Here is a 14,041-nt window from a genome sequence, read left to right as displayed (position 1 = left end):
AGGTTTTAGGCGCTCTAATGAAATATTGTGATGTGACTGTCAATGTTTTCTGTTTACGGTTTTATTCGAACTTATCTATTGGTTGTCACGTGACTGCAAAGACTGGAAATTATTTATAATTATATCTCAATTATTTTCTGTGATGCCCCCCCCTAGGGAGAAGAAAACATTTCATGCCCCCCATGTTATTAACATTAAAGAAAAAAATAAAGAAAGAAAAAAGAAATTAAAAAAAAATTAAAAAAGAAATTATAATTATTTAAACTATAAACATTCTTAACCAACTGCCATTTAATGCTGAAAAAAATACAATAAAATAATAAACATACATAATATTAAATTGAATAACAGCAATAAATAATATTCAATTCAAGGTAATCAATCAGCAACATTAACTCAGGAGCACAATATATAAAATAAATAAAATAAGTAAAATAAATTATATATTGGATGTTGACAATATGCCTCCCCGAGTGGCACCCTATGTGAGCGGCGAGCAAATGATAACTGACAAAAGGAAACACAGCGGTTATCTTTAAAATAACGCCACATTATTGTCTAGATTGCTTAAAGTCAGAAATCAGAAATCAGAAAACCTTTATTGTCATTCTACATAGTACAATGAAATTGGAGGCCTCCATTCAGTGCATGAGAGGTAGATAAAAGTACAAGTCAAATAAAGTCATTATTACGTCATCTGAGCTTCTTATAATAAACCTGCATGTATTGCTGCTGTTGATGAAAGATGTAAGTTGACCAGATCATTCATTATTATTGCTGAGATTAATGTTCCTTTTGAGATGATTTCTCTTGAAGTTGATACTGCTATGAAGTTGGTTAAAAGGACAGTTCCTGAAAACATTTTATACCTCTGATATGTCATCTGTTTCTCCTGGAACTCATCGATAAATTATCGATTAATTTAAAAAATAAGACCTACCGTAATTTCCGGTGTATAAGCCACGACTTTTTTTCCAAAATTTTGAACCCTGCGGCTTATAGTCAGGTGCGGCTTATATGAGATTTTCTTCGTGATTTTTGTGATGACTTGATCACTTTTACGCTTAACACTATTATATACAGTAAATGCTACAAAACAAACTGACAAATAACTCGTTTTCAAATCAGACGAGTAAAAACTGGTCAAATATTTTTTAAAAAAGATATTAAAAGTGAAGACAATTTGCAATTATAGTAATGACACACGAATTTGGTGCACGATTTGTCTTCGCGGGCCACATAGAATGATGTGGCGGGCCGTATCTGGCCCCCGGGCCTTGAGTTTGACACCTGTGCTCTAAACCCTTTCTCTTAGTCTGCCATGTGACTCAGAGATTACACAAAGCAGTGGCGCTGTTTGGACCATCTGCATTGAATTAAAACCCAATCAATCAGCATTTAAATTCAATTCTTCTGACATTTTGCTCACCAAAAACAAGTTGTAATGAATGTGAACTTTTAATGCATTTTATTCAGAAGGTTACTTTGAACCCTGAGGCTTAAATGGCGGCGCGGCGTACTTATGGATTTTTACGGCCTCCGGCCTCCAGGGGGCACTCTAGCAGGAAGCAAGAGCGAGACAGGCGAAGAAGAGATAATGCGCCGAAGAAGACGTGCTAGTTTGTGTTTACAACATTTCGCGCATCACGCAGAACGCGATCAAGACGGACATTACTGAAAGGAAGCTTTTATACACAAACCGTCATTATGGGGGACAAAAGAAATGCATATGATGCCGCTTTTAAGCTAAAGGCAGTCGATGTTGATGACATTGTGTTGCGGCACCCTTTTCTTTATTTCGTGGTCCCGTCTACTCTGGAGCTATACGTGTCGCTTGCTAGTTTAATGTAATTTAGCGCTTCGTGCATGAATAAGATTAGCATGAACAGACCCTCATCATGGAAAATGCTAGAAGAAATGGATAAAAACGACGACGAAAGAGATACTGAGAAAGTGTGTGGCGAAGGATATCTAACGCTATTCCAATCGGAAATTGAGGAGGAAGACTTCGACGGTTTCAGTGCACAGGAGGAAGATGAAGACGATGAAGCCCTTTTTTTTACTTTTACTTTAACCAGCCCTGTTAGTGCTGTGCTACCGTGTTGCTGCTGTGTTACCGCCGTGTCTCAGTGACTTTTACCGGTATGTTTTATTTAATCAAACCCTATTAGTGCTGTGTTACTTCCGTGTTGCTGCGGTATTACTGCCGCGTCACAGGCAGTGTTTGGAAAAAAATGTTAAGGTATGTTATTAAAACTTCAAAAAGGCTTTCTGTGTACTGTCTTTCTTTGGAAAAAACTCGTGTGCACGTGCGGCTTATAGTCCGGTGCGGCTTATGTAAGAAAAAAAATAAAATATCCCCGAATTTTAGCTGGTGCGGCTTATACACCGGTGCGGCTTATACACCGGAAATTTCGGTAATATTGAAGAATGGCATAGGTTATTGTGTGATTCAATAAAAAGGGAAATTAATGTGCAAACTCTGTGAACCATTTTGGAACTGAGGACTTAAAACGCTTTAGGGATAGGAAACGTTTGAGAGAGAATTCCTTAAATGTGAGGATCTTGAGCAGGGGTGGGCAAATTTTTGGACTTGCGGGCCGAATTGGGTTCTAAATTTTGACCGGGGGGGCCGAACCAGGAGCAGATGGATTTAGTGTTTGTGTGAATAGAAATGACATGTATAGGTCATTGCATAAAAGGTTTTTACTTGTAGTAGGTAGTAAAGCATGGATATTCAAAAAAAGCTTTTTGAAAACAAATGCATTTATTAACAGCATTAAAAAAATATTTCACTAAAAAACTACTATCAGTGATTCTCATTAAATACGACACTGTTATTATGAATAATAATTTCCATCACTTCAGTGCCTGCAGGTCAGATTTATTAAATATGCTTATCTAATGAGGCGAAATCACATCAAACGGCAAACATTCTGACCAAATACATCATCTGAAGATTCAGTGAAAGAATACATCTAAATAAAGTAATAAAGAAATCAATAGTATTGTTGGTCTCCCTTTTTTGCTAGTGCATCATGGTCTGGAGTAAAATTTGTTGTGGTAATTCTTAGGATAGAGCCGAGGTGTCGGTTTGTTAACCTAGATCCGTGACGGGCTTTGTTGACGTTCATGTGGCTGAACGTCTGCTCACACACGTAGGTGGAGCCAAATTGTCCACTCTTTTTTTAAATACTCGGCACTCAGTGTCCACCTTTCTTTTCCTCGGGCCACTCGTTTTAATGGAAGGATTCCAGGGTAAGGTTTGTGGGTGGCATTAGCGTAAAACTATCTGAAAGCTCAGCGCGCAAATTACGAGAATGCTGACGTCACACCCCACACTCGAAATTCGGCACTGATGGAAATAGAGCGCGAAGTGCGCCGGGTCCGTACTACTTAGTACGTACACGCACTTGAGTGTGCACCAAGCTTTCTGACACGGCTTCCGGGAGTAAATGCGCGGGTGGGCGCTTCGCCATCTACTGGGAAAACATAATAATTGCAGGAAAAATTACCCCAAAAAAAGTTTAATACAATTTATTCAGGTTTGGCCGGCCGGATTAAACGGCTCCGTGGGCCGGATGTGGCCCGCGGGCCATAGCTTGCCTATGTCTGATCGAGAGAGCATTTCAGACAAACTCGGGTTATTATTGATAAATGTTTTAGGTTTTATGAATAATTTTTAATGGAAAGAAAATGGAATTGATAAATGAGTAAAGGTTACATTAGGCACAGAACAAATTAACCTTCTGAGTCAAGGTAACAGTGTGTCGTATCCAGATGTTAAAAAATAAATAAATAAATAAAATTAAAAGATGAACTGTTGATTGACTGTTTCATTTTCATCTTTTGTCGTGTTGACCTCAAATGTTATTCGGTTGATCTACCTTGAGGGTTGCAGACTTGATCAAATTGATTCTTTGGTCTGCTTTGCGGAGCTCATGGTGGCTTGCAGAGGAATTGGTAAAGATTTCAACTCCATCAAGACCCATCTGACTATGAGGACTAAATAAAAGCGTCATTAATCAAGGCATAATTGATCAAAAAATATTACTGCTTCAAAATTACAGATGACTCAAAAGTGGCAAATAATGGTACTTTACCTAGAGGGATGCCATAACTCTTCACACATCTCAGTCCCAATACAGGTATCCTTGGTAGAGAGCACACAGTCTCCAAATGGGACTGTATCCTGATGAGCACAGGGGTAGTTTGTACTGAAGGTACAAAATCGTATTTTATAGCATATAAAAGTACTTATTTACCTGCCCGGTGACCTGCTGGATCATTCTTGGCAGAAAGTATTCTTCAACTGTCCTACAATAGTAATAGTAGTAGTAATAGATTATAGTAACGGTAATAGATTAATCGAGCCAAACAAGCAGCAGTATATAGTACATGTATACGCATGTATAGTATATATACAGTCAATCCTCGGTTTACGAACGTCCCGGTTCTCGAACAAATCGGAATTCGAACGAAAAATTTGAGATTTTTTTGCTTTGGTTGTCAATCAAAATTTGGAGGTTGAACCTTGCAAGAAGAGCCGAAAGGACCCGAGTAAACCCGACCGCGCGGCCCGGATGCCGACTGACTCCGTTCGTTATTGTATTTTCGTTACTTTGAGGATTGTATTAACCTCTATTCATGCCTCCAAAGAAAGCAAGTGGGAGCAGTAAAGCCATCCTAAAACACTAAGACGCTCTTAAAGCAATGCGACAGTGAGCGCCCGGCGCGCTGCGGTTGCACGATCGGACCAAATAAAGCTCCCTGCGCACTGAGGTCCACTTCAAATTTGGAAAGTACATCAGGACTTTAAAAATATTTGCTAAATTTCAGCGACGGCTCTGTCACAATAATGCGACCAGCGCGGTGCAGTTGCGCGGTCGGCAGCGCACTAAGGTTGCGCATTCGGCGGTGCGCTGCAGTTGCGCGATCAGACAAAAATGCGCAATTGAAAAAATGCTTAAAAAAGACTTTTTTTTTTTTAGTCTTGGAACGGATTAAAATCGTTTCCATTATTTGTAATGGGAGAAATAGATTTGGAATTCGACCGATTCACTTTTCGAACCACCTTCTGGAACGGATTGTGGTCGAAAACCGAAGTTTGACTGTAGCAAAGGAAGCAAAAGCGAGGCCGTCGGTCTGGCCTAATGCTAAGGCTACGTAAACAACCGCACAAGCCGCCTCTCCCGAGCCTGTTTCTCTCCAACGCCAGATCCCTGCTGCATAAAATGGATGACCTGGATCTACAGCTTACGGGAAACCACTACGTCCGGGACTGTTGTGTGATTATCATAACCAAAACCTGGCTGCGCCCGGATATCCCCGATGCTAGCATGCAGCTGGCAAGCCGCTCCCTGCTACGCGCGGACAGAACACTGGACTCCGGTAAACGCAGGGGTGGGGGGCTCTGTATGTATGTGCACGATAACTGGTGCAACAATGCGACCATCGTAGGCAGCCACTGCTGTCCGGACCTCGAGTACATGGCAGTCAGATGCCGGCCTTTTTTCCTCCCGAGGGAGCTAGCTGTTGTTATCGTCATTGCTGTTTACATTCCACCCGATGCTGACGTAAGCACGGCACTCTCTCTCCTGCTGAGAGCTGTGAGTGAACAACAACGGGCTCACCCTGATGGCTTCCACATTGTAGCGGGGGATTTTAACAAGGCCAACTTAAAGACTGTACTGCCGAATTTCCACCAGCACGTAAAGTGTGCTTCACGGGGTGAGAACACCCTGGACCATGTCTACACCAACATCAAACATGCATACAGAGCTATCCCCCTTCCCCACCTCGGGCAATCAGACTATCTGTCCCTCCTGCTCTTCCCTGCCTACACCCCCCTCAGACGCAAACTCAGACCCACCTTAAGGACCATCACCTCCTGGCCTGAGGATGCACTCCACAAACTCAAAGACTGTTTTCAACGGACAGACTGGGACCTGTTCGACCACCAGGAGCTGGGGACACACACAGACACAGTTCTGGGCTACATCCAGTTCTGCACAAGCAATGTGACTGTGACCAAAACCATCCGGGTCTTCCCTAACCAGAAACCCTGGATGTGCAGCCAGGTCCGCTCTCTCCTCAGAGCCCGCGACACCGCCTTCAGGTCAGGAGACAGAGCTCTGTACAGCGCTGCCAGAGCTGAGCTGAGGAGAGGAGTCAAACGGGCGAAAGCGGACCACAGACAACGCATAGAGTCCCACCTGTCCAGCAACAACGGCCGTAAGGTGTGGCAGGGCATCCAGGAGATCACCAACTTCAGGGGCAGTGCCGCTCAAGTCGAAGACCAAGGCGCACAGCTGGCAGAGGAGCTAAACAGCTTCTTTGCACGGTTTGGAACATCCCAGCAGCACTCCCCAGTCCCTGCCCTGCCCCCTCCCCCACCCAGCTCTGACACCACTCCACTCACTGTTCAGGAGCACAATGTCAGAAAGGTGCTCCTTGCAGTGAATCCCAGAAAGGCCGCAGGCCCGGATGGGGTCCCCGGCAAGGTGCTGAGGGCATGCGCTGAGGAGCTCGCCCCCACCTTCACCACGATCTTCAACCGCTCCCTGGCCCTAGCAACCGTCCCGCCCTGCCTGAAAACCTCAACCATCATCCCAGTGCCGAAGAAGTCGGCCATCTCTAGCCTGAATGATTACCGACCAGTGGCCCTCACTCCGGTGATCATGAAGTGCTTTGAGAGGCTGGTTCTTCAGCACATCAAGGATTATCTTCCCCCACACCTTGACCCCCACCAGTTTGCATACCGGACCAACAGATCCACAGAGGACGCCATCGCCGTAGCCCTCCATTGTGCGGTGAACCACCTGGAGCAGCAGCAGAGCTATGTCCGGATGCTCTTTGTGGATTACAGTTCGGCATTCAACACCATCCTCCCGGACAGACTCACCACAAAGCTGGACACTCTCGGACTCCCCTCTCTCACATGTGCCTGGATTAATGACTTTCTGACCAACGACCTCAGGCTGTGAGAGTTGGTTCCCGCCTCTCCTCCACCCGTACGCTGAGCATCGGCTCCCCACAGGGCTGTGTGTTGAGCCCCCTCCTCTTCTGCCTCTACACTCACGATTGCAGACCGGCTCACAACCACAACCGGATTGTCAAGTTCGCCGACGATACCACTGTGGTCGGTCTCATCTCCAATGGCGATGAGGTAGCCTACAGAGAGGAGGTCCTGGAGCTGGTCGACTGGTGCTCAGAGAACAATCTCGCTCTGAACACCAAGAAGACCAACGAGATCATCATAGACTTCAGAAGGCACAGCCCTGAGCCAACTCCCCTCTTCATCAACGGCGAGCAGGTGGAGAGGGTCCACAGCACCAAGTACCTGGGCGTCCACATCTCTGACCGGATCTCCTGGTCAGAGAACATCACCACCATCGTCAAGAAGGCTCAGCAGCGGTTACACTTCCTGAGAGTCCTCAGGAGGTACAACCACAACACCGATCTGTTGCTGACCTTCTACCGATCTTCCATTGAGAGTCTACTGACCTACTGCATCGTAGTATGGTTCGGCAGCTCCACCGCCGCTGACAGGGAGAAGCTGCAGAGAGTGGTGAAGGCAGCTCAGAGGATCATTGGCCGCCCTCTCCCCTCCCTTACGGACATCTACACTACCCGCTGCCTCAGCAGGGCTAAGGCCATCTCAGCGGACAGCTCCCACCCTGGCTCCGCCCTGTTTGACCTGTTGCCCTCTGGAAGACGCTACAGGCAAATGAAGACCAGGACAAACAGACTCAAAAACAGTTTCTTTCCCCAAGCCATAGCCGCCCTCAACTCCAGCCGACACTGATGACACTTTCCTCCTGCACTACTACTGCACTTTGTCCGTACTACTGTTTCCGATTATTCATCTACTTTTCTATTAGTCGTTTACTTGACTATGTTACTTGTATCTACCTCATGCACTGGATGGAGGTCTCCAATTTCATTGTACTGTGTAGAATGACAATAAAGGTTTTCTGATTCTGATTCTGATATATATATATATATACGTATATATATATATACGTATATGTACGTATATATATATATATACATATATATATATATATATATATATATATATACATACATATATATATACACATATATACATATATATATATACATATACATATATATATACATATATACATATATATACATATATATATATATACATATATACATATATATATATATATATACATATATACATATATATATATGTATATACATATATATACATATACATATTATATACATATACATATATATACATATACATACGTATATGTATATAGATATATACATATATCTATATACATATATACATATACACATACATATGTATATATATATATATATATATATATATATTGTCATGTAACATGGGGGGATGGGGAGGACAGATGGTGCAAAAAGTGAATATGGATTGCTCCCAGGAATAAATTGGATGGCCATTTCTTTGCTTGGCTAAAATATATTTTGTAACAGCTTTAGCAATATTATCACTCAATTGGATCAAGTTGCCCACCACTATGAAAATGGTGGTGTGTTAAAAAATTGTTTGGAAAGGCTGATACAAATGTTCCATCCATCCATCCATCCATCCATCTTCTTCCGCTTATCCGGGGTCGGGTCGCGGGGGCAGCAGCTTTAGGAGGGACTCCCAGACTTCCCTCTCCCCAGCCACTTCATCCAGCTCATCCCGGGGGATCCCAAGGCGTTCCCAGGCCAGCTGAGAGACATAGTCTCTCCATCGCGTCCTGGGTCGTCCCCGGGGTCTCCTACCGGTGGGACATGCCCGGAACACCTCCCCAGGGAGGCGTCCAGGAGGCATCCTGATAAGATGCCCGAGCCACCTCATCTGGCTCCTGATAAGATGCCCGAGCCACCTCATCTGGCTCCTCTCAACGTGGAGGAGTAGCGACTCTACTCCGAGTCTCTCCCGGATGACCGAGCTTCTCACCCTATCTCTAAGGGAGAGCCCGGACATCCTGCGGAGAAAACTCATTTCGGCCGCTTGTATCCGAGATCTCGTTCTTTCGGTCACGACCCATACCTCGCGACCATAGGTGAGGGTAGGAGCGTAAATCGACCGGTAAATTGAGAGCTTTGCCTTTTGGCTCAGCTCTCTCTTCACCACAACGGACCGGTACAGGGTCCGCATTACTGCCGACGCTGCACCGATCCGCCTGTCGATCTCACGCTCCATCCTCCCCTCACTCGTGAACAAGACTCCAAGATACTTGAACTCCTCCACTTGGGGCAGGATCTCATCCCCGATCTGGAGAGGGCATTCCACCCTTTTCCGATCGAGGACCATGGACTCGGATTTGGAGGTGCTGACCCTCATCCCGACCGCTTCACACTCGGCTGCGAACCGTTCCAGCGAGAGCTGGAGATCACGGCCTGAAGAAGCCAACAGCACCACGTCATCTGCAAAAAGCAGAGACGCGATGCTGAGGCCCCCAAACCGGACCCCCTCAACGCCTCGGCTGCGCCTAGAAATTCTGTCCATAAAAATTATGAACAGAATCGGTGACAAAGGGCAGCCTTGGCGGAGTCCAACCCTCACTGGGAACGAATCCGACTTACTGCCGGAAATGCGGACCAGACTCTGGCATCGGTGATACAGGGACCGAACCGCCCTTATCAGTTGGCTCGGCACCCCGTACTCCCGAAGCACCCTCCACAGAACCTCCCGAGGGACACGGTCGAACGCCTTCTCCAAGTCCACAAAACACATGTGGACTGGTTGGGCGAACTCCCATGCACCCTCGAGGATCCTGCCGAGGGTGTAGAGCTGGTCCACTGTTCCACGGCCAGGACGAAAGCCACACTGTTCCTCCTGAATCCGAGGTTCGACCTCCCGACGGACGCACCTCTCCAGCACCCCTGAATAGACCTTACCAGGGAGGCTGAGGAGTGTGATTCCCCTGTAATTGGAACACACCCTCCGGTCCCCCTTCTTAAAGAGGGGAACCACCACCCCAGTCTGCCAATCCAGAGGCACTGTCCCCGATGTCCACGCAACGTTGTAGAGGCGTGTCAGCCATGACAGCCCCACAACATCCAGAGCCTTTAAGAACTCCGGGCGGATCTCATCCACACCCGGGGCCTTGCCACCGAGGAGTTTTTTAACTACCTCAGTGACTTCGACCCCAGAGATTGGAGAATCCGCCTCAGAGTCTCCAGGCCCTGCTTCCTCAATGGAAGGCGTGTAGGTGGAATTGAGGAGGTCTTCGAAGTATTCTCCCCACCGACTCACGACGTCCCGAGTCGAGGTCAGCAGCACGCCATCCCCACTGTAAACCGTGTTGACGTTGCACTGCTTCCCCCTCCTGAGACGCCGGATGGTGGACCAGAATTTCCTCGAAGCCGTCCGAAAGTCATTCTCCATGGCCTCACCGAACTCCTCTCACGCCCGGGTTTTTGCCTCAGCAACCGCCGAAGCCGCGTTCCGCTTGGCCATCCGGTACCTGTCAGCTGCCTCCGGAGTCCCGCAGGCCAAAGCGGCCCGATAGGACTCCTTCTTCAGCTTGACGGCATCCCTTACCGCCGGTGTCCACCAGCGGGTTCGGGGATTGCCGCCACGACAGGCACCAACGACCTTACGGCCACAGCTCCGGTCGGCCGCCTCAACAATGGAGGCGCGGAACATGGTCCATTCAGACTCAATGTCCCCCGCCTCCCCCGGGACGTGGGAAAAGCTCTGCCGGAGGTGGGAGTTGAAACTCTTCCTGACAGGAGATTCTGCCAGACGTTCCCAGCAGACCCTCACAGAGCGTTTGGGTCTGCCAGGTCGGACCGGCATCTTCCCCCACCATCGGAGCCAACCCACCACCAGGTGGTGATCAGTTGACAGCTCCGCCCCTCTCTTCACCCGAGTGTCCAAAACATGCGGCCGCAAATCCGATGACACGACTACAAAGTCGATCATCGAACTGCGGCCTAGGGTGTCCTGGTGCCAAGTGCACACATGGACACCCTTATGCTTGAACATGGTGTTCATTATTGAAAATCCATGTCGAGCACAGAAGTCCAACAATAGAACACCGCTCGGGTTCAGATCGGGGGGGCCGTTCCTCCCAATCACGCCCTTCCAGGTCTCACTGTCATTGCCCACGTGAGCATTGAAGTCACCCAGTAGAACGATGGAGTCCCCAGAAGGAGCGCCCTCCAGCACTTCCTCCAGGGATTCCAAGAAGGGTGGGTACTCTGAGCTGCCATTTGGTGCATAGACACAAACAACAGTCAGGACCCGTCCCCCCACCCGAAGGCGGAGGGAGGCTACCCTCTCGTTCACCGGGGTGAACCCCAATGTGCAGGCGCCCAGCCGGGGGGCAATAAGTATACCCACACCTGCTCGACGCCTCTCACCGTGGGCAACTCCAGAGTGGAAGAGAGTCCAGCCCCTCTCGAGAGGGCTTGTACCGGAACCCAAACTGTGCGTGGAGGCTAGTCCGACTATATCTAGTCGGAATTTTTCTGCCTCGCACACCAGCTCGGGCTCCTTTCCAGCCAGAGAGGTGACATTCCATGTCCCAAGAGCCAGCTTCTGCAGCCGGGGATCAGACCGCCAAGGTCCCTGCCTTTGGCTGCCGCCCAGCACACATTGCACCCGACCCCTTCGGCCCCTCCCACAGGTGGTGAGCCCATGGGAAGGGGGACCCACGTTTCCATTTCGGGCTATGCCCGGCCGGGCCCCATGGGTGAAGGCCCGGCCACCAGACGCTCGCCTTCGAGCCCCGCCTCCAGGCCTGGCTCCAGAGGGAGGCCCCGGTGACCCGCGTCCGGGCGAGGGAAAACGAAGTCCATTTATTTCAATCGTCATAAGGGGCTTCTGTGAGCCGTGCTTTGTCTGGCCCCTCACCTAGGACCCGTTTGCCATGGGTGACCCTACCAGGGGCATGAAGCCCCCGACAACATGGCTCCTAGGATCATAAGGGCACGCAAACCCCTCCACCACGATAAGGTGACGACTCACGGAGGGGTATCTCCCAAATTAGCATTTTAGAAATAAGATCGAACTGATCACTCGACTTTATTTCCACCAAAAAATAGCACCCAAATGGTAGCTACCTTTACCTTCTTTTCTGATCTATGTTTTGCAATCAAAGTACTCCGGGATTGAATGATTTTATTTGCACGGGTATCAGTGAGTGAAATTGTTCAGATTTTGGAGGAATTAAGATTTGTAATTCTATCTCCTGTTTCTTCAATAAATGTGTTTTATATACTCATTTAATTCGTTGTGCGCCAATTAGTATGATGTGTGCAATCGATTGTTTGGAGTTGGGTTTGATAATTTGATTTAAGGACGGGTGATTATTATGGTATAAAATCGTACCGCAATAAATAAAAATAACGAAGGTGTTTAAAACAGATTATTCGGATTAGTGTAGAATTAAAAGTAATTTAATTGTCCGTTGGGTGCGGGCCCGTTCCTATTTTTGTCGGGCCGCGTCAAAAGCTAAATTTAATGCATTAAATTCCTTCTCAAATACTATTATTGTCATACTTCCATTAATTCGATTCTTCTTCGAATAAAGACAAGTCGCCTCGCTACTTGAGCGACAAAGTAGAACAGACCCATATCAATAGTTACTTCGGCAAAACTAGTGCAACGGCACGCTAGACCAGGCATGTCAAACTCAGTTTGGCTCTGGGGCCGGATCCAGTCTTTCTGTTCTCAGGTGGGCCGGATCAGTAAAAGAATGTCAACTCCAAATATTTTGCTTTGTTATTCAGTACTATGCTTTATCATTCAGCCTACATTTGTAGCCTACCCTACATATTATAATCACGGATGACAAGGAATCTTTTCTAAGCACAACACATTTTTTTCACAAACAATGAAAAAAAATGATTTCATGGTTCACTGGTTTATTTTAACAATGAAGTGAATGCAGTTTTACACCTGAACCAACTCACCACACTTAACAAACTCTAGTGGGAGCTATGAAAAAAATATTCTCGCCTTAATTGTCGTACTTCTTTGAAATAAATAAAAAAGAAATACAAAATAAAAGTTATAGCAGTGCATGCTTATACTACATCCGATCAAACTACTAGGCTGGGCCTACTGAAGCTGAGAATATACTGCACAATATTAACTGTCTTTAATATGAAACCAGATTAATCTTATTTTTAATGATCTGTATTAATGAGTGCAAACAAATTTCGTGTCATCACACTTTTTTTCTCTTTCACTGCACTCATGCAGTCTAGTTGCTGCTGCTGGCTCCTGAAACTTGGGATCTTTTTGCCTTCACAAGTGTATCAATATTGGGTGTCAAATCCTGAGTAGCAGCACATTTAACAGTATCATTCAAGTGTTTATTTGTTAACCTTGAGCGCTGCTTTGTTTTATTATTGTTCATTACGGAGAAAACCTGCTCACAAAGATAAGTAGTCCCAAACATGGATAGAACGTTTGCAGCCATGGCTGTTAATTTGCTGTAACCCGGCACGAGATATTGATAAAACGTATCCAATCCCACGGACCCAAATTTATCCTTCATAGCGGAATCGCACTGCAAGTCAATAAGCTCGAGTTGAATGTCAGCTGGCATATCAGAAGGCTTCACTGTAAATGGTGAGCGAAAAAAGCCAAATTTGTTCTCAAGTTCACTGAATACCTGAAACCTCTGCTCAAACTCTCGCAGAAAATCTGTTATGTTGTCTTTATATTTTTTCAAATCATTATCGGGACGGTCCGGACGAACAGCTGTGAGACAAGAGAAATCCGCAGAGTAACTTCTGTGAATAAATAATGCTCAGTCCATTTTTCCTTGAAAACTCTGCACTCCGTGTCCACTTTTCTTTTTTTTGACAGTGCCATTTTGGGAAGGGTGTGTTGACCGATAACTTGTGGTGAATTGTGAAGCAAGATTGACGGTTTGGTTTTAGTACTAACTCGTGTCAATGCCGCTGGACGTGAGCTCTTTTACACATTTACTGCCCTCCCGTGGCCGGAGGGACCACTTGGTTTGTATTTATTTTAAAAAATCATAACTTTTGATAGAAATGAGCTAGA

The 14,041-nt window shown here is 46.4% G+C and overlaps 1 protein-coding gene across 4 annotated transcripts in view; it reads right to left on the bottom strand.

The window, feature by feature from the left end:
* The window catches only part of LOC125966890 (glutamine-dependent NAD(+) synthetase), a 106,543-nt gene that overhangs the window by 36,432 nt on the left and 56,070 nt on the right, over nt 1-14,041 (bottom strand). For all 4 annotated transcript variants that reach the window (XR_007480564.2, XM_049717450.1, XM_049717452.1 and 1 more), the window contains 3 exons: nt 4,266-4,317; nt 4,104-4,192; nt 3,888-4,005 (listed from right to left, as the gene is read on the bottom strand). Coding sequence is in view for 3 of the 4 variants with exons in the window: in XM_049717450.1 (XP_049573407.1) it covers nt 3,888-4,005; nt 4,104-4,192; nt 4,266-4,317 (259 nt within the window). In the remaining variant the exon portion in view is untranslated. The remainder of the gene's footprint in view (nt 1-3,887; nt 4,006-4,103; nt 4,193-4,265; nt 4,318-14,041) is intronic.

The sequence above is a fragment of the Syngnathus scovelli genome, chromosome 4, assembly GCF_024217435.2.
Source record: "Syngnathus scovelli strain Florida chromosome 4, RoL_Ssco_1.2, whole genome shotgun sequence".
Classification (NCBI taxonomy): domain Eukaryota; kingdom Metazoa; phylum Chordata; class Actinopteri; order Syngnathiformes; family Syngnathidae; genus Syngnathus; species Syngnathus scovelli.
The sequence above is the reverse complement of the archived record's forward strand: the minus strand, read 5'-3'. Positions and strand labels throughout refer to the sequence as shown.